The 21,324-nt window shown below is 48.8% G+C and overlaps 2 protein-coding genes across 3 annotated transcripts; both read left to right on the forward strand.

Moving 5' to 3' along the window:
* The first annotated feature begins 257 nt into the window (after positions 1–257).
* On the forward strand, positions 258–1,959 carry LOC122623223 (40S ribosomal protein S12, mitochondrial). The gene is made up of 2 exons (XM_043802241.1): positions 258–477; positions 1,520–1,959. The coding sequence occupies exons 1-2, from the start codon at positions 426–428 to the stop codon at positions 1,888–1,890; spliced, it is 423 nt and encodes a 140-aa protein (XP_043658176.1). The 5' UTR covers positions 258–425; the 3' UTR covers positions 1,891–1,959.
* A 45-nt stretch (positions 1,960–2,004) lies between these two features.
* Positions 2,005–17,938, forward strand: LOC122623222 (protein giant). Of its 2 annotated transcripts, XM_043802240.1 has the most exons (3): positions 2,005–2,022; positions 13,024–16,318; positions 16,395–17,938. In XM_043802240.1, exons 2-3 carry the CDS (start codon positions 16,267–16,269, stop codon positions 17,693–17,695), a joined length of 1,353 nt encoding a protein of 450 aa, XP_043658175.1. In that variant the 5' UTR covers positions 2,005–2,022; positions 13,024–16,266; the 3' UTR covers positions 17,696–17,938. The 2 variants fall into 2 exon arrangements, with proteins under 2 accessions (XP_043658175.1, XP_043658174.1); XM_043802239.1 differs by lacking the exon at positions 2,005–2,022 and having other exon boundaries at positions 8,491–16,318.
* The last annotated feature ends 3,386 nt before the right edge of the window (positions 17,939–21,324 follow it).

Consider the following 21,324-nt stretch of genomic DNA (forward strand, 5'->3'; position numbering starts at 1 on the left):
TTGCTGTTTTAAAAATCCCGCCTTCATCTGGCAACTCTAGGGGAGCTAGTCTGGCAGCCTTGTCATTAGCGTGTGCACCCACCGGATCTATCGAGGACATCCACCATTCCTGAGAGTGCAACCACCACATCTAGCGAAGGCATCCACCCCGTCTAGCGAATGCACCCACCCCGTCTAGCGATTGCACCCACCCTGTCTAGCGAGTGCACTTACCATACATGACAGCTATGCGTGACTATCGAAAGCTGTGCCACCTCTAGAACAGCTGATTGTCACATTAGAATTGAATTGGAATTAGATTATGAGTTATTTTGTTATTTTAGCGGTTTTATAACACAAAAAGCCGACTAAATAGCTACCAAACACGCACCACCAACTCGAGACACGGCTGGCAACACAAACAGGCTGAGCGGAACTCCGAAAGCATGAATTTCCTGCGGCAATCCTTTGGCATTACGAAACAGTTGGCTTCGCAGGGTAAGTTTAACTTAACTTTCAAGTTTAAATGGAAAAAGCACTTAAAACCGATTCTGTGGGCATGAGCCGCTCCTCCGCAGGCACTGCCCCTCAAGAGCCCATGACTTGGCGCATTCTGCAACCCTTCCGCCGGGCAGCGAACATCAAATAAACGGGGAGCGCATAAGTGTTTGTTTTCCCTCGACTTGCATGCATTTCCCTTGCATGTCCCAACTTGCATTTTCCCAACTCTTTTTGATGAGCGCGTGGCGGCCGCACTTTTCGCCTGCGAATATTTTCATTGCCAGTTTCACATGCAGATGCACACATGCACATTCCGCAGCTCCCCCGCTTTAAATGGGAAAAATAATTGAAAACCTGTCACCCCGAAAAACGGAGGAAAAGCGCAGAAACAATGGAAATGTACAACCGCAAAAAAAAGGTCGCCGTTTAGAGGACAAGAGGACAAAAGGTGGCGGATTTGTTTGTCCGGCAATGCTGCATATGGAAATTATTACCTGCCGCTTGTGTGTGTGGCATTTTGGCATATTTTTAATTGAAAACGCTTTGTTTCTGGCCCAAAAAGGCTTGCCAGGATGCGGAGCGAATGCGAATGCTCCCATGCTTGCGCGTCATTTGGCTGCAATTATGATCGCCCAGCCGCCAACGCCATTCCACAATTCTCGATTTCCACAGAGATTAGCCGCAGGACAAAGGAGCTAGCCAGCCCGCCAGCCAGCACAGAACCAGCGGGCATTGTCAATCACTGACCAACTGTCCGTGGAAGTGACCCTTTTGTCCGCATTTCGATGCCGGGTACAGTCGTGCTTTATTGATTTCAACCGATCTCTTTCGCTCCCACCCCTGCATATCTTAGACTGATCATGAAGTCATGGAATGACCATCTTACTGGGCGCATATCCTTTGCTTGGGACCCACAAGTTCGACGGTGGCGTAGTTTAAAGTGAAACTTCTGCGGATGGAGATAGCCCCCAAGTTTATTTTGTTGCGCTCTTATTCAGTAAACGACATAACTAACTTGTCTTCCCTTTGTTCTTTCCAGCCATCCAGAGCAGCTATGAGACCGCCATCCGTGGCATGGCATCGCTGCAGCAGATGCACCGCAGCGGACCGCACGTAAAGACGCGACCGCCGCGCCAGCCGCTGGATGGAAAGCCCTTCGCCAAGGGCGTCGTCCTGAAGACGCTGATCAAGAAACCGAAGAAGCCGAACTCGGCCAACCGAAAGTGCGTGCTGGTGCGCCTGTCCACCGGCAAGGAGATGGTGGCCTACATACCCGGCATCGGGCACAACCTGCAGGAGCACAACATCGTGCTGTGCCGCGTGGGGCGACTGCAGGACGTGCCCGGCGTGAAGCTGAAGGCTGTGCGTGGCGTCTACGACTTGGCGCACGTCATCAAGAAGGGCCAATAGTTAATTACCGCTTGCTTAACCACGTTGTTCAAATGCATTACTCTACAATCAACAGACGGATGATAAAGATGCCTCGTTCTTATTATTGTTTCTTTTTTGCGGAATTATTATGCAGCTCAGCCGGCTTACGAGGTAAGTGAGTAAGTAGTGACAAGTGAACGGGCTCAGGATCTCCTTTCTTCTGGCATTCTCGTAATCTTAAGTCAATAGGCTGTCGCATCATCTCTACCCAAGAATACCTAAGAATAGCCAGGACTCTCGGGCTCTCGGGGGAAAATGGTCTTAAACGGCATTTTACGCTTTAGCTGGCAAATCCTTTTGCATGAATCCTGTTTGCTTTTTAACGGAATTGCAAATTTTCTGCCAAATAATCGTTAGCTGAAAGGGGCGTCCCTGCAATACGCCCACTCTTCACAGCTAGGAAGTTCAATAGAAAATCGATGTAGTAGTTGGTTCTTTTTGTTTGTGGGAATCCTGCTGCGTGACTGCTGAAAATTAGCTAAGAAAATTGAGTCTTTCGACAAGGGGAAGTGTCCGTTTTCGAATGCTCAAATCGCGAGGCTGGCTCCAAACTTTCTTTCGAAATTTGAATAGAGATGGTTTGGGTTTGATTAAGATGATGGGTGTGAATGGGACGCATTTGGGCAAGCAATTGAAGTGTCTTTGATTGCAAACATTCTAATTTCGCTGCCATAAAACGGTTTTTGGCTGCTGGTGCCTCTCTCACATTCCTCAACCGGAATGGTCGCTGGGAATCAAAGTCGTGGCGGGAGTGTCCTGCGCAGGATTCACCGTTAACCCATCGAAGAGCGGAGACAGTTAATCAAATACATGGGAGGATCCTTTTCAAGTGAGCCGACATCGGAGTCGAAGCTGTCGCCGTGGCGATGTCTTTGTGTCCACATCCTCGCATGGATGACATTTCGGTGACCGCAGCAATGCCGTTTCCTCTGTCCGCCAGACATTGTGTCAACAGAGGCCAGAAAATCAGCAGAAAATCAGTAGAAAGTCATGAGAAAACCATTAGAAAACCAGCAAAACGGAGAACTAGAAAGACAGAAAGCCAGAATGCAGGACCATGGGTGTACCGTTAGTCTTGGCCGAGTGTCCTTAGTCCTGCTGCCTGATTGAGCCATTATGACAGCAGGTCCTTTGTCGCAGGATCGTTCGTCCTCGCCGCCTTGCTGCTTTGCTGCTTGGCTGCTTTTCTGCTGAGTCAAGTTGTCCAACATTTTTGCGGACCCGCCTTTGTTTGCCGGCGTGCATAATTTTTATCAATAAAAACGCCATTGTCCAGCGTTCAGGAAGAACACAAAAAAAACACACATACGAGTCCTGCTTCCGTGTAATCGCCGAAGGATATTAGCTGCTTTTTCTCCTGTTCCCTGCAGCTCCTTTTGTCCAGCGTGTTAACTGTAAAATTTGCCAAATGAAAAATGAAAAATGACTCCCGGACTCTCGGAGATTACTGGCCAATCATCGAGGCGTTCACACGTCTGTGGCTTTGCATTTGGAGAATGAATTGGCAAAACATCTGGGAGAAAGGACATTCGCAAGTTTTTATCTCAAACGAATTGTGCGACTCGAATCGCAATGTTTCGGGGAATGATTGGGCGTCCGAACTTGAGAAATATGGATAGATATACATATCTAGAATTTTCACCAAAGCAGCAACACTAGTTTTTGCCATTTATTATATATTTCATTGCTCCATTCTCAGCACAATATCAAGCGAAAATTATTGATTTCTTCCCAATTTCTTCCCAGCATTTATTTCTTGTTTATCTGTGAGCTTCTGTGCTTCTGTGGTGCTGCTCTGTTCTGTGGCTTCAATTGTGGCTTTAATTGTGCCAGCACCCCTTCTTCTAATCGTCCTTTGCCGCATCTGATGGGCTTGCACACCCATAACCAATCGATGCTGTCACTTGCCCGTTTAGTTGGCTCTCTGCTGGCCAGAAAGGGTGGCCGCGTCACTGCAGTTTGACTGTGCGAATTGCCAAACATTTTATTTAATCATGGACACGTGTTCTGCGACCTTCCGGGGGTTGGGTGGCCACGGGGTTAATGGTGGATGGTGGTTAGTAGATGGTGGATGCTGGACGGTGGATGGAATTCACCCCGAGAAGCTGACTCCCAAATGCTCGACTTCAACCCTTGTGCAAGCCTTGCGTGATGCGAGTCTCGTAACGCCGTAAGCCAAAATGGCGCTGCCAAATGGCTGAATCCCGGCCAGAATCCGAGCTCGATTCGCCATAAACTCTGGTTTCCGGATAAGCCGCATTCCGCGGGGACCTGTGATCCCTAACTTCTGCACTGATCTTCTTTCGATCGCACAAGAATGAGGGCCTAATTGGCATCTCGTTGTCTTGGCCCTTGTTCCCTTTCTCTGGCAACAATCGAAACGTCAAGTGTGAGTCAAATAATGATGCATAACGCCCGTCCATCGGCCGTTTGTAGATGCTGCAACCGAGATTATCCTTCGGAAACATCATCATTTTCCTGTAATCGATTGCAGCAAGAGGCGGGCACATCGCCTCAAGGCGAACACATCTTCCTCAAAAAGATCAAACTGACAAAAAACGAGAAAACGAAGCGAAAAACGGACAGAAAAATAGGAAAAATGAGAAAAATAGTAGGGAGAAGCAGCAACAAACGACGGGCGGGCCAAACCACACAAAGGACGATCGTCGTGCTCGCTCTGTGTCCTTTGGCCACGTGCAGAGCACACTCCACTCCCTCCACTCCCTCCAATCCTCCAATCGCTGCAATCACTCCAATCACAGGCGAGAAAAGGGACACACTTTCGGCCGCCAGGTGAGAGGGCCAAGTGTCAATCGGAGGACTCGCGATCCGATCCCCTCGTGATTTCTGCATTTCTGCATTTCAACCCCCAAGCGATCGCATATCGCATCGCATCTGATTCGCCACGACTGCTGGCCGATCTGTGTTGACATTCGCAAAGAGATCCCGGCGATCAGAATGTGTTTACTCATGGCCTAAATCCCTTCCCTTTGGGGCGTCACGATCGAATGGCAATCCTTTGCAGCCAGCGCATGATCGGCACGTGGCGATCGGGGATTTATTTGTTTATTCAGCACACATTCCTCGCACTTCTTCTGCTGAATTTTGTCGGCAAGCAATAGAAGCGATAATTGATTCTAATCTTTGATTTATTCTTCCCCATTCTCGATGTTCTCGATGCAAATATCTGTCTTCTAAAAATGTGGCAACCAATCGCAGCTTTCGGCCATTAGTACGGAGTATTCCCAGGGGTTCGAAAGTCAACGCTACAGACCACGTTGGACGTTGTGTGGGGATCAGGGGAATGAGATCACCGGAGGCACTGCTAGCTTTAGTGGGCATGACCAGTGGCTTTCAAGGATCTACCTAGATCTACTTCTGGCACTAGGATTAGCTCGCAATGACCCAGTTCCCAAGTCTTAGTTCGCAGTTTGCAGTTTCCAGTTCCATTCGCCGCTCAAGTGATTTGGCAATTGACCTAACAATTGGGCTTGGCCGGAGGATCTGGGGATCTAGCCATCTAATCTTACGGATTTACGTGAAACTTTTGCAATCGAACTGGCCCTGGCCCCTGGAACTCGACCATTATTTGGCAATATACGAGCGGAGTGGCCTAATCTGCTGGACTCTGGACTGATCCCGATGACGATCCGCGATCTGTGATCCGCAATCCGCAATCTGCGATCCGCGATCTCCTCGTTCGCTCGTAATCTGAGATTAAATTAAAATGTCGCAGGAAGGCGGGCGGTGGGTGGGCATTGTGTCCTGCACAATCTCTCTCTGTTTTGCGCTAAATCCCCGAGATCCAGAGGCCTAATCCTTTCGCTCGGCCGACTCGACTCAACTCGACTCGACTACCTACCTGGGTGACTGATCCCGTGGCCCAGATCCCGAAGCCATGCAACAGTCGCGCTACACACGAATTAACCTGATTAAAATTGTATTTTTCCCAAATTTATGGGATTAAGTTCCGTTCAAGTTCCTTTAACTCGTTTAAGCTACCGGATTTAGTTCAAGTGCTCGCCTGGATCTCCCCGGGAGATCTCAGGCATCTCAGGCCACTCGGGCCACTGGGCCACTCAGGCAACGCAGGCATCTCTCGGCTCAAGCCTCCGTGAGCCGATTTTTATTGGGCTGGCTTAATTAGCACAATTGTTTACAAATTTACCTTTCGTCATGCTGCAGGGGATTGTGCCAGGCTCGATCCTCCTGCGATTCGGTGTGTGAAATCCATGGCCCGCACACGCCCACGCCCACGGCTCAAAGTGCTCGGCCCCGAGTCTAACAACTAACAACTAACAGCTAACAGCTAACAGATCCTGGCCAAATTGAGAGCCAGGGCCGAGCAGCTCTGTGTGAACCGTGTGGACTGCAATTCCCTTTAAAAATCATCTAATCCAGAGCGCGTCTCCTGCACGCCGTGCAATCAGTTGCACCAGCTCGTCGGCCCATTCGCCACTTGTGGCCCAATTATGCGCCTTATGCAACTCCAAGCTCTCAGCCAAGCCAAAACTTATGCGACTGTAAAGTTGCGTTTCAGCCAAGTCCCAGCCAAGTTCCAGCCAAGTCCTAGCCACGTCCATGCCAAGCGTAGAAAGGATTTCGATTCTTCAGTTCATTCATAATTCACGCGGCTTCCAAGCCTTTCCTATGTATCTAGTGCTCGGGGCAACCAAAAATAGACTTCCTCATTGCGTTTTTTCAACTTCACAATGACCTCGGCGAACGTGAGGCTACTTTGGGTAACTGCGGCCTCACTTCACTTCACCACTTCCGTTGGGCAGCTGTAAAGGCTTAAGAGGAGGTCCTCGATTGGCGCCTGGCCAGGGATCCTATGCCTTCCCTGGAAGAGACGACACAAACGCAGTGCAGTGCTGTGCTTGGGCAAATAAAAACAAATATTTATGCGTGAAAACAAACCCCAGACGAGGCCCAAGGGCCTGTTGGCCGTAGGAAAACAAATCGTTTGTATGCCGATGCTGCTCGTCGCTGTGGCCCAGGCAGCAGAAACACGTGCCCACTTATTATGTTTTCATTGGATTCCAGTCCAGTCGAACTAACTCGCCATTGATGCTGGAAAAACAAAGCGCAAGTCAAGCCAGCCAAATGGATTTCGAGTCGCGTTTCCCCGACATAAAGTCGCAATATGTTGTGTGCGGCGGGATTAGAGCCAGAGCAATTGCGATCCTCTGGCGATCCAGCGACCATTCGGTCTACGCCCCCTCGAGATTAATGAGGATGTGCGGCGTGTGTTTACGCCAGTCCCAGTCCCAGTTCCCAGTCCACAATCCAGAATCCAGAATCCGGCATACAGAGGCAGGATTCAGAGCTCGAAGTCGAATCCTTTCACTAGCCAGGGGCATGAGCCACATGTGTTCGTTTTCCAGCTGCTGACCACACTGGGCACTGGACATTGGACATTGGACTTTGGTCATTGAGCATTCAGCATTGAGCATTCAGCATTGAGCATTGGGCAGCAAACACGCTCATTAGGCAGCCTTCCACTTAAGCGTGAGTTGGCTCTTTTTGCATCTTTGATAAATTAACCAACAATGGGAGGCGAGCTGTCCTGTCGCTTGGCTCGTGTGGCCCTTCCATGCTCGGATTCTGTGGCACCATTTCCTCCGGGATGAGCAGCTAGCAGCCAGCTGAACAGCGTCTCCTTTCGAAGCCAGAAGCTTCAGGATTTCTGCCATTCTTCTGACCCCAAGGAAGTCAACTAGCTAAGCTCCACCCACAACTTGAAACTAGACAACTAGAAAGCTGCGGCTTTCTACTCCGAGTGGAGTCCAGTGATCGGCAAATTCGAACTAATTGCTGCACCCAGAGCACATCCCAGAGTCCCTGAATCGATTCGTTTGCCACACTCCAAGGGAAAGGATCAAGTTCGGGCTTCGTGGCAGGAGGCGGCTGTCGAGGAACTTTCTTTCCCGCAGTTCCTTTCAAGCGTTCCTGCGAACAATTAGTGAAGAAAGTCGTGTGGCTCGTGCACCGAAACAATTCCTCAGCCAGCGGTCCTCAGTTCTCAGTGCTCAGTTCGCAGGCCGCTCCTAATTATGCGTCGAAAAATTGAGCGCCTCAAATTACTCGTTGCTGTCGTGCAATGCGAACAAGAACGCAACATGAGCCTTGGTAATGGGAATGCAAATGCCATTGCCATTGCCTTTGCCATTTGGGTTAATTAATCACGGCAACTTGTGGCAAATTGTATGCAGGGCAGAGGGTATCCAAAGGGTCGACCGGAACCGTAGATCATTAGGAGTTCAGTGTAGAGTGCTAAGATGGCGTGGCATATGTGAATGAGGCAGAGAGGCTCCTTTGTGTCCGGCGGATTGTTGGAAAACCCTGGCTAATGGTCTCCGCTGACAGTTGAGACAATAAGCGCGATATATATTTATATTTATGTATGGTCTGCTAGAGAAAAGGATTCCGGTGGACGGCGGCTCAGTTCCCAGGGCGAGGAACTCTTTCCACGCTCCGCTGATCGCACTATTTGTCTATTTTGGCTATTTGGCAAAGCAAAGCAAGGCAAACGAAACATCGATCACGACAAAAAGATTATCGGCGAAGGGTAAGACAGGAAGTGATCTAGTGATCTGCTTTCTTCGCATCGTTTCCACTTGTCTGGCCACAAATTTGAGGTTGTCCGGCCAGAGATAATCTTATAATGTTGCTGCGCCGCAGCCAAAGTCTTCTCGAATCTCGAGTTTCTTCCGATTGTATTGACAAAACAGTTTCGGTATCAATGACAGGGTTTTGCAGGGTTTTCCGCGGCGAGGGGCAGCTGCTCTGGTCACCACATCGATTCAGCCAGCTATCCACATAGCCAGCAGGGGGGGCGTAAAACCTAATTTCCAGCCAGCCAGCAACTCCACAGACTCCCCAAAAATGTCGTGTGCTCGTCCCCCAAAACTGGCAAAACTCCCAAAATTGCCACCACTCCCAAACTCCCAACTGCAGACATCCATGTCCACCCTGCTGCGCCCCAGCAGCAAAAAACCGGAAGGGTTGAGCCAACAATTGTAGGAAATTGCCACAGAAAGTGACCACAGCATTCCGGGCAAAGATTGCCCGCAAAATTGCCAGCGAGCAACCACTTGTAATCAACGCCATCCTCCATCCGCCATCCGGCTTTGTTATCATTAAGCAACCGCCCGGGAAAGTCGGAAAAGGCTTTCCCGAACCAAAACGATGCCAAGTGATGCCGAAGCAGAACCCTTTCATTTGCCCTAATGAAAATGCCCCCGATGAAAATGCTGTCTGTCTGTCTGTCTGCTTGGCTGTCTGTCGCCTGCTATTTATTTATTAAATGCAGGAGACTCCCTCGCCTGCGGATGGACACAATGGACAGCGGACAATGGACAATGGACTGGGTCAGCTGGCACAGCTGTCACATTTTCCCTAAGCCCTGGATCTCTGGCTCCGTCACCCACTCCTCCCTCCTCTAACCCCCTCCCATCTACATCTCCAACTCCAACTCCAGCATCTCCATTCCCAGCCAAAATAATATCTCATCTCATCTCATCTCCTGGCTTTAATGAAGTTGCGGGGATTCATTGCCGTTTCCCACCAGAGCGTACGCACAAAATGAAGTCGCTGCGGTTGTTTGTCGTGGTGGTTGTTTCCAAATCCCCTCCAGCTGTGGCTTCTGCCTCTGATTGGCTGCTTGGCTGTGAAGGCCCGGCGAGCTCTACTTTATTGCGAGGCCCGGAGTTCGGCAGAGTCTTCGATTTCGTGGCAGGACCCCGATTTTTATAATCGAGCCAAAATGGCGCAATCGCTGGCGCAATGGAGGATGTAACGTGCATGCAACATGGCGATGCAACTGGAATGCAACTTGGTGCGGTCTTTGGATTATGCAATTGTTACTTTGATTACATGCCACATGAGACTAGAACTAGATTCAGTTCCTGAAGTGGGGAAAGTTCGAGATGCAGAAGAATATTTTATACGGATGTCACTGCTGCAGTTAAGGTACTTTAGGTACTTAACTCAACTCTCTATTTGCAAGTTTTACTTATTTAGCTACATTGCTTTACCTTTTTGCTTCCCTTGCATTGCGTCAAATGTATTACTGTTGCGACTCGGGCTCAGATAAATCTGCTCGTTGAGCTCAGCTCGACAGTTAGTCAAGTCATGTGGATCTGGAATCTGGGATCTGGCAATGGTCGGCTTAAAAGTGGAGATCCGCCGGATCAGGACACTTGTTTCTGGGGGGATTACGCGGCTCGGAACACGCAATATTATGCGAGATTAACTCGAGGCAGCCAGATAGTCAGGATTACCATGCAGGATCTCGAGAGAGCTGTACCTGGTCAGGTGAACAGGATCACCCGGAACCCGCCGGCCCACTGAGCTTGGAGAAAAATATTAGTGTTCTCCTTCCGAGAAGCAAAAAATGCACTTTGGCAGATGAAACGGAAAATTATGAAATGATATGGCAGTTCATATTTTTGGCAGAACTCGGGGACAATGGCACCCACAAAACTGCCACCTACAAAACTGCGAGCACAAAGGGCTTAAACCGCTTAAAGACCGTTTAATCTCATGGATTTCACTCGTTTTTAGTTTCGTGTGAAAAAACTCGAGGCAAAAGGCAATTGTGGCACTCAAAGGAGCTGAGAACGGAACGGAACTCGGATACAATGGGCGTGGCCGGGTCGAAGACTTTACGGTGTTAAATGCTCATATTACGAGCTGGCCAGGAGTCACTCCATGAAAGAGTTACGCGGAATGCGGCTTAGGGGCATTCAGTTCCGTTCTGTGTCCCGTTCTCCGTTCCAGGATTTCCCCGATCTACCGTTCTCGATGGTATCTGGGCAGCATCCTTTCCGTTCCGCTGCAGATCGTGTTGGATGGATATGCTTTATATGCTGATGGCAGTTGGGAGATGGAGATGGAGATGGGAGATGGTGCGAACTGACAATTGACACAATTACCAGGACGGCCAAATCCGCAAACCGCTGCAATGCCATTTTGACAGCAATTGTCCTGGCCAACAATGTGCGCTGAGATCTCGGATCCGGAATTTGGCATTACAAATCTGGAGAGGAAGGGGGCTAACAGTAGCCATTCTAACGGGGTTTCGTAGGCGGCTTTGCCCCGCAGCCGAACAATGGGCCAAAAAGGATGCAGTAGAAGGACAGGAGGACAGAAGGACACTCCCGCTAGCAAAAAGGTGTGAAAATTTCAAGGGCCGCTTGATAGATCGAGTGGGCTTGGAACCGATGAAGCCGATCGGGGGCGGGGGCGGATCGTAACTCTTTTTATGTGGGCTCCTCGCTGATCGCCGGCGGTTTGATTAACTCCGGAAAAACCCCTAACGGTGCTCGCCCAAAGAACTGAAGAACTGACAATGGACATCAGCCACGATGGCTGATGGCTGAAGGCTGATGGCAGCTAATCAACAGTAAAATGCATAAAATTAAGTGAGCAATGAAAGGGCATTATGGGGAATAAGGGTCTTTTGCGCCCATCTCGGCTATTAGAATCGTTTCACACTTTCCATGCGCACTGCAACTGCAACAGTAACTGTAAGTGTGAGTGTGAGTGTAACTGTAACTGTACCGCGAGCGGTTCTCACCCAAAACATCGGAAGACACCGATCACTGGGATACTGAGGCTGGGAACAATGGCCCAAACAGTTCAGTTGACAGTTCATCAAGGCGAATGATGCATGCAAAATGAATCAGTGCCATCAGCATCGCTGGCGAATACCCTGCAATCACAGCACACAGTACACTGGAAAAGGGGTTTCGAACACGCTTTGTGAAGAACATTAATGTGCAGACATAGGTCCATCTGAGTTATCACAGTGTAGCTGCAGTGCCGTGATCTCCCACACGGAAATCATGCGTGAAATGTTGCTTTCTTTGGATTTCTTTCTTCTGCTCGTTTGCTGTGTGCGAGTATTTTCCCAACCCGAGCATTCTCAATCTCATTCCCATTCTCATTTTCCTACAACGATGACGATGGCGATGGCGATGGGCGTGGACACGGACACACCCCTCGATCCCCTGTCTCTGTAGCCTGGCCATCTTCCTGGGGTCCTGACAACGGGACAACGGGGCAAGAGGACAACAGCCACAATGATGGCGTAAGGAAGTAGCAAGTTAGTTTTGCCCATTTAAATAGCACTCTGGACACCGAGCCCTTTGTGCGCCAATTTGACGAGCATTAGATGGCACTCTTCCCGTGTGGGGTCTCCCCATCGATCCATCGATTGATTGATCAGCCCAATCTTGAGTCAGAACCTTGAACCCACGCACAATTTCAATATTGGCCCCGATCATTCAAAGTTCATTCAAAGTGGCGGACTGTTTGTGCGGCGCAAACTTTAGATAGTAATACGATAGACGCGCTGTCGCCGCAACTCAGAAGATGCGACTCGACCAGATAGATAAGCAGGCAGATAAGGGGACTCGAAAGCAATGTCATTTGGGTAATCAAAACCGCACTAATTGGCATAGTAATGCAATACGGCTGCGGAAGCCAGGATTCGGGATGCGGATTCTAGATCTGCTCGAGATCTTTTCGCTCGGCTGGGCGGGAATGAAGATGAAGGCTCTGTTTGGAGCGGCTCGACGTCGACGTCTCTCAATTAAAGAGAGATGCCATAATTGAGCAGCCTTTTGCTGGACGTGGGATTAGGAGCCATAGGATAACAATTAGCCAAAGGATTTGACAACGGAAGCCACGGCCATTGTGGTGCGTTCCGTTCTTCCCTTCGAGTACTTCCAGTACTTTGAGTACTTAACTTGTGTCTTTTTTAGTCGGGGCCTCTTCTTTTTGCCTTCTTTTTGCGCTGCGCTGTGCACTTCCGTTTGCGGAAGTGGCTAAGGCAAATCCCCAGACACATCGAGCCGAGCAGCAATACCTGTTCCCATTATCCTGTGCAAGTGTGCACTTTGCATATGCCAGGGAAAACAAACAAGTGATCCCTGGGCCTCGATTCTCAATTCTCGATTCTCGATCCTGGTTAGTCTTTTTCGCTTAGCCCAAACAACTCGGCAGCGGGAGAAGGAGAGGCCTTTGTCCGCCCGAGGAGCACGTGTAATCCCCGTTCACTTCCTAGGTGACTACTTACCGACCGACTACTTACTTCCTCATTAGCATCGCAGGATATAGGGATATAGACGGGACCAACTGCCCAAGTGCCTTTGCTGATGGGCTTAGGCGGCCATCGGGCCGAGAATCAACTGAATGACGGCCAAACTAATCATACATTCGAAAGTAATCTCATTTCATCAATTGTGCTCTTTCTTTTGGGAGGAAGTGGGCAGAGTGGATGGGAAAACTCTTTTGCAACAATTGTGATGATATCAAATAGATGGTATATGGCCAGAAACTGAAAACTGACCACCAGTGCGGCATGAAGTGCTCATCCCAGACCAGGGGTTTTTTAGGGTTAACCTACAGATACGGGAATGGGAATACAGATTCTCAGAAACAAAATGGCAGTCTCAATATGCGAAAAGTTGCTTGCAGCGCAAGTTGCGTTTACGACAGCGGCCATTCGAAGTTATGGATGCCAATGTGCGACTGTTAGCCCATTAAGACAAAGGGCCGCGAAAGGAGTTAACGGCAATTCCCTGAAATGCGATTCCATATCCAAATCCAAATGCAAATGCAAACCACTGCTCACCCTTTTTTGGACGGGCCATATAAGAGCAAACCCCTTTCAGTCAATTAGTCGCTGATTTTCTTTGTCACCTAGCAGCGGACCAATATAAAAATCGCAGCCACAATGGGCGAGGCAGAGAACCCTTTTTTAGGCACCGCCGATGGCCGAAGTGCCCGTTTATGGCTTTCGGCCTTAAAAAACAGCAGCGGTTTTAGGATCCGCGGACTCGGACGCGGACTTTGGCTCGGAATGAGGCCTTTTCGCACGAAGCGACCATTATGCAATAAAACTCGGGATGTTTTTTAGGCAACCGAGGCCATCGAGTGGGCGGGCAACCCGTTCGGGCGGCACCAGCAGGTAGATGAATCCGTAAAAAACGCGCCCAAGGTCGCCACTCAAAGGATTGCACAAATATTGCATCTTCGGTGCGGAGCTCATTATGGCGCAGCAGCAGCAGTCCGCGTATATGAATATGTGGTATATGGTACATGCTATATGGTTTTATGCCTTTATGGCCTGCTGTTTTTTACGTTCTCTCGCCGCTGCATTTCGTTTTTTCGCTGAATCTGGTTTTTACAGCGAACTGGGCAACTCTTTGGCTTCGCGACTTGGCCGCGACTTTTTATGGCATCTGCTCGGGATCGGATCGATTGGGCTGCTCTTGGGTTGTACGGCCAGGATGTCTGTGCTCGAGGATATGTGCGGGCGGCGCAGGTAAAGGATCGACTCAATGACGGCGACGTGACGGTCGGAGTTTTAGTTTAATCCACCATTTTTACGGTTGGATTAGCGCACGGATTAGTGGATAAGTTCGCGGTTTTTTACTGATTACCATATCGATCCCTCTTTTTATTTGCAATCTGAATGGGCAGTTGTAAAAAGAGAATGAATGAAACTCGGCAAGGGGAAGTGGAGTTGGAATTGGCAATCTGATCGATCATGTAACGTAGGTATCATTGATAGCATAGCTCCAAACTGCGAGTATGTGCTCGTAGTAGCTGCAGTAAGTATCGAGCATCCTTTTTCCCATGGATGACAGCCAACTTTGTACCGCTAGCCACTTCCGTTGGCCGGCGAGGCGACCGTTAGGACAGCCAACAAACAGTTAACAAAGTAAAACAACTTGTCGAGGATCGAGGATCCCACATTCCATGTTCCCATATTCCACGCCGCAGCGGAAGCCAAAGGGATAAAGGACGTGGAATCAAGGATGTTTAAGGAGGAGGGCAAACACAAGCAGCCAACATGACGGACACTTGTCGCAATGATTCTGGACGCTCGTTTCTTGATTCTCGTCTCGATCCTTGATCCTCGATGCTCAATGCTCGATGCTCGAGGTGGCGGCGTCATGAATCAAATGGACAGACTGGCGAGTGTCCTTGCCGCGATTCCGGGAAGCAGAGTTTTCATTGCCGACATAGGAAAAGGATGCGAATTACGCCAGACGAAAAGGGCTGAAAACTGCAAGATCACCAGAACAGCAGAACGCCAGAACTCGCCCTAATTTCCATAATTTGTCACGCACAATCCAACGGATTCGCATTCGCCATCGCGTAGATACACAGATTCTGGATGACGGGCTGGTCAGCAAAAGGATTTCGGGACAAAAGCGCAAAACAAACGGATTTAGCCATCAGAACCCTTGGACGTTATGCATCCATTATCAACAAGCCAGATTCTATCTCTTTTCTTTTTGCTTTTGGCCAGACGCCTCTCCTTCTTTCTTTCTGGCCAGAAAAGCATGATTTGGCTCTAATTATAATAGACTACAAGCTGGGGGCTTTGATCTGCGAAAGGTTCTGGAAGATTCTGAAGTTTGTTTGTGGTTTATTTGAATGCTGAAAGGATAGCCTACAATGGTACAATGTGATTTATTCTGTATACTTGAAGGAAACGTATCCTGCAGTTACTTCAATAACAACCAACTAAATATGTTTCAAATTGGTGGTTAGTCTTACAAGAGTAATGTTCCTGAGATTTCAAAGCAAGTAAGTTAGATACAACTGCAATAGGCCAGTTTATAAAAAACTGGTAATGAAAATGAAGCCGAAGTCTAGAACTCCATATGATTCGTACATGTTTTAGGCAATTCCTTGAAAACGAAATGTAAAGCACTGCAGAGGTAGTACGAATTTCCCTACTCCTTTCTCATTGAAAATTAAAACCCAGAAAAAACCATATCCCTTCGCGGAAACTGATGAAACATTAAGTTCGAAAACTCTTTATGCTTCTTTTTTGCTGCTTTTTTTAAATTACGTTAAATGGCGAAGTAACAATAGCACAAAGAACTATGATTTTTGCGAAAACTGCGAAAACCAAAGGACCAAAGGAGGGAAAGGGCAGTCGCGCACCCTTGTAAAACCCTTTCGAAAGGGGCGAGAGAGAGAGGGCAACAGGGTAGAGTGGGACAGAGTGTCAACCAGAGCCAGAATCACCAGAATCACCCCTTTGCCCTTTGGCCTTTGTACCGCCTACCTGCTTCGTACCGCCTCGTACCGCTTCGGCTGGCCGCTCGTGTCCGCCATTTCGATGTGAATGAGGCGTCGGCGCAGCCTCCGGATTTCGGGTATAAATGCAGGGGGTTCCGACGAGAGGAAATCAGTTTGCGTTCGACATCGTCAGCGTGAAGATATAGCAACAGCACAATAGCACAGCTAGATCACCACTCTATATAGTCCATATATAGCGTCAATCAGTTGGATTAAACCCACCGAGACCACACACCCAACACCATGCTAATGCACGAGAAACTCATGGCCGGGCAGTTCTTCGATCTCAAGACTGGTAAGTTAGCCACGCCCCCTGGACTCTCCTCGATCAAATAAACTAACCCCCCCTTTCTCTCTCTCAATCTTTGCAGATCGCAAGCCACTGCTGCACCACCACCAGTACCAGCACCACCAGCAGCAGCCACTGCACCACTTGCCGCACAGCCAACTGCCGGTTCAGGGATCCTTGGGCCTGCCCAAAATGGATCTGTACACGGCCTACGCCTACCAGCAGCAGTTGCTGGGAGCTGCCCTCAGTCAGCAGCAGCAGCAACAGCAACAGCAGCAGCAACATCAGCAGATGCAGCAGCAGCAGCAGACCTCCTCTGCAGAGGTCCTGGATCTTTCCCGTCGCTGTGACAGCGTCGAGACGCCCAGGAAGACGCCCTCGCCCTACCAAACAAGCTACAGCTACGGCAGTGGCTCCCCCTCGGCCTCGCCCACCAGCAATCTTCTGTACGCCGCCCAGATGCAGCAGCAGCAGCAGCAACATCAGCAGCAACAGCAGCAGCAGCAGCAGCAACAACTGGCCTCCCTCTATCCCGCTTTCTACTACAGCAACATCAAGCAGGAGCAAGCCACGCCCACTGCTGCTCCGCCCAAGGTCACACCAACCGCCAACCTTCTGCAGACCTTTGCTGCCGCCTCTGCTGCGGCCGCCGCTGCTGCTGCCGCTTCCGCGACCAACTCACCCAGACCCGCCAGCAACGCCAGCACCATGCAGATCGATGTCCTGGAGAATCCCCAGTCGCCGGCTGTGGAGGCCACCACGCCCACCACCTCCAGCAGCGGCGAGGCGGGAAAGAACACACGCCCCTTCAAGGCCTTTCCCCGGGATCCCCTGGTAATAGCTGCCAATTTCGCGGCCACTGATGTCCTGCTGGACAATCCGCGAGTGGAGCGCTACACGGAATACAGGAAGCGGGTGCTTGAGCAAATCCGCAGCTCCAACGGAGGATCGCGCACCGTAACCAACCCCAAAATGCGAAGGACTAACTCACGAAGTGGATCCGTCAACGAAGGCAGCTCCTCGAACAACAACAGCGAAAGCGAGGATCGCGCTGCCGCGGAGGAGTCTAGCGACTGCGACTCCCAGGCGGGCAACTTCGAGGGCAAGTCCGCCACCAGCAGCTCCAGCAACTTGGCCAACGCCACTGCCGCCAACTCGGGCATCAGCTCGGGCAGCCAGGTCAAGGATGCCGCCTACTACGAGAGACGCCGCAAGAACAATGCCGCCGCCAAGAAGTCCCGCGATCGTCGCCGCATCAAGGAGGATGAGATCGCCATCAGGGCCGCCTATCTGGAGCGCCAGAACATCGAGCTCCTGTGCCAGATCGACGCCCTCAAGGCCCAGCTGGCCGCCTTCACCTCCGCCAAAGTAACCACCGCCTAAAGGTGCACTCCTCTCTTGATGCGTTGAACGCGAGGATCCCGAATCGTATGTCCTGTTTTTTGGGTCAGCTTATCTGTGAATAGTTTAGGGGGCTCAACTTTCTTTTTTTTACACACTCGCATTTAAGTACTTTAAGTCCTTGGAGTATACGTTATATTTGGAAAATGTATTAGTTGTAAGTGCATCTCGCAATCTCACCAGTTAACTCTCAATGGAACTCTCGTCTATAGTTGTAGAAGTCCCAGCTAGCCATTAGTGCTTAACTTGTAAGTGAATTTTTTTCATAACCCTAAGAAATCAATCATAATAAATTATCGAAAATAATTATTATTCTATTGCTTCTTGATATTTGCCTGGCCATTCCTTCCTAGTACCTTGGTAAGCCTATAAATATACCCTGTATTATATCATAGTCACTGCGGCATCATCGACCTGCCCATATTTCGTATTGCATACACTTGGGCGCTCCACCAAATCCAGCCGCAAAATCCAAGTCAAATCCAACGGTTTCTCGATTTGCGACACCAGGCGAACAGAAATCATAGTAGGTTCCAGCTGGTAGCTGAATCTAAATCAAAACAGCTGATCATTTTCATGATGGCCGCCCCCCTTCGCGATTCCAGTTGCCAATTGACCAATCAGAAGTAAGCAAAGCAAAGATAAGCGCAAAACAACCGTTAGAATGTGCCGATCATGGAGGGGTAACCGTTAATTCAACTCAGACGTAAACAAAAACAGCTGTTGTTCATGATGCCGCTCTATGCATCTCTTTCTCGCAAGCTGGCAAGTATAGCGACAGCTTGCTGCCTACTGCCATTTCTGTTCGCCTGGTAATTCTGATCGGAAAATGAACCAGTTTTATCAACTTTTTCGGCGCCGTCATGCCATTTTGTCAGTCAAAATCGAAGGTTTTGAGTTCTCCGATACCAGGCGAACAGAAATCATAGTAGGTGACAGCTGGTAGCTGAATCTAAATCAAAACAGCTGATAATTTTCATGATGGCCGCCCCCCTCCGTGTGACAGTAATCATTTGACCAATAGGAAGCCAGTTGATGGAGGGGTAACCGTTAGTTCAGCTCAGACGTAAACAAAAACAGCTGTTTTTCATGATGCTACTCTATGCATCTCTTTCTCGCAAGCTGTCAGGTATAGCGACAGCTTTCTGCCTACTGCCACTTCTGTTCGCCTGGTATTACTGATCGGAAAATGAACCAGTTTTATCAACTTTTTCGGCGCCGTCATGCCATTTTGTCAGTCAAAATCGAAGGTTTTCGGATCTCCGATACCAGGCGAACAGAAATCATAGTAGGTGACAGCTGGTAGCTGAAACTAAATCAAAACAGCTGATATTTTTCATGATGGCCGCCGCCAGTTCTCCAGTTGCCGAGCTTGGAGGGGTAACCGTTAGTTCAGCTCAGATGTAAACAAAAACAGCTGTTTTTCATGATGCTACTCTATGCATCTCTTTCTCGCAAGCTGTCAGGTATAGCGACAGCTTTCTGCCTACTGCCACTTCTGTTCGCCTGGTATTACTGATCGGAAAATGAACCAGTTTTATCAACTTTTTCGGCGCCGTCATGTCATTTTGTCAGTCAAAATCGAAGGTTTTGAGTTCTCCGATACCAGGCGAACAGAAATCACAGTAGGTGACAGCTGGTAACTAAAACTAAATCAAAACAGCTGATCATTTTCATGATGGCCGCCCCCCTTCGCGATTCAAGTCTCCAATTGACCAATTAGAAGTAAGCAAAGCAAAGATAAGCGCAAAACAACCGTTAGAATGTGCCGATCATGGAGGGGTAACCGTTAATTCAACTCAGACGTAAACAAAAACAGCTGATTTTCATGATGCTGCTCTATGCATCTCTCTCTCGCAAGCTTGCAAGTATAGCGACAGCTTGCTGCCTACTGCCATTTCTGTTCGCCTGGTAATTCTGATCGGAAAATGAACCAGTTTTATCAACTTTTTCGGCGCCGTCATGCCATTTTGTCAGTCAAAATCAAAGGTTTTCGGATCTCCGATACCAGGCGAACAGAAATCATAGTAGGTGACAGCTGGTAGCTGAAACTAAATGAAAACAGCTGATATTTTTCATGATGGCCGCCGCAAGTTCTCCAGTTGCTGAGCTTGGAGGGGTAACCGTTAGTTCAGCTCAGAAGTAAACAAAAACAGCTGTTTTTCATAATGGCCGCCCTATTCATCTCTCTCTTGTAAGCTGGCAAGTAGAGCGCCAGCTTGCTGCCTACTGGCACTTCTGTTCGCCTGGTGTTCAGCAACTGAAAAATGACACAAATTGCGGTGCAGCCACTTTATTACATTTATTAAAGCGGTCAACGCTAAGAACTAGCAGCTGATCTTTTACATTATTTTACGCAGCGTTGCATGCTGATGGTTTAGATCTTCGGTAGGAAGGTTGCATTTTTGGTTGGAATCTCGGATGTATGCAGCACAGAATCGACCCAATTGGACTTCTCGTTTCGGGTTAGAAACTTTGCTAGGCTTAGCGTGGACTCGACCCGATTATTACCTATCGAAATTTAAAAAATATCCGTTATTAAAGAGAGTCTAAATTTTGTGCGTAAAAAGTAAGTATTTTACACTATTTAAACTATTGAATAAATATTAACGGGAAAATGGCAAAATAATACAAAGAACTAGATTGGACTTGAAAACTTGTTATCTCAATATATAACAATAATGTATGTTATATATATGTATGTATATATTTTGATTAGAATATCTATTAGGAAGGGCTCCTAAATTAGTTTTGGTAAGCAGCAAAGATGAAGAAAAGAACTGAGTGCATCATGAGTGCAAAACGACAAAGAAAAAGGAGTAGGTATCCGTGGAACCCTTGCCAACTCTTTCGGCATGCGAAATCGATGGCAGATATGGGATATTGCAGATATAGCAGCTCATCGATTATGGCGGGCCGAGTCCATTAATAATAAAAATTATGGGGCGTTTACAAGAGGTTGTCATGACAGTCGCCTGACATTTATGCAACTTTATGAGAAGGAGGACACCAGGACACCAGGACATCAGGACAACAGGACATCGGGCGCAAGGGAAATCCACCCCGTCGGCGGCCGACGGGCGAATGACAAGTCTATCAATTTTTCACACACTCCTCAAGAAGTTCGCCGGAGGGGCGGGGATGGGAGGCATTTTCCGAGTGATTAGAGTGCCTCCTCACTTTCACTCTCACTCTTACTCACACTGAAGGGTTAAGGGCAGGGCATGCAAAATGCTGTCGGCTTCATTGCACAATTTTCCCTTCGCTTTGTGCGCTGCATATCGAATGCAATAATTTTGACAATTTGCGAAATTTAAACGTCATGAATGGCAGTGTCTTAAATTACAATCCTTCCCCTGCGCGCCTCTTCTGCATCTTCTGCTTTTGCTCTTGCTCTTTTTGCGGTGCTGGCCAAGTTTGCATCTGTCCTTGGGGAGGAGAAAGAAGATGGCAAAGTCCTGACATTGACTCGCCCGAAGGATGTCCTTGTGCCGCGTATACATGTCATAGTCATGACATGGTGGCTATTTCAAATGGCAGTTTTACGAGTATTTGGGCTGCAAAAAGTTGCTTTCGGCCGTTTTTCGATTTTGATTATGCGTTTGTGTGCC

This window comes from Drosophila teissieri, chromosome X, assembly GCF_016746235.2.
Source record: "Drosophila teissieri strain GT53w chromosome X, Prin_Dtei_1.1, whole genome shotgun sequence".
Lineage (NCBI taxonomy): Eukaryota > Metazoa > Arthropoda > Insecta > Diptera > Drosophilidae > Drosophila > Drosophila teissieri.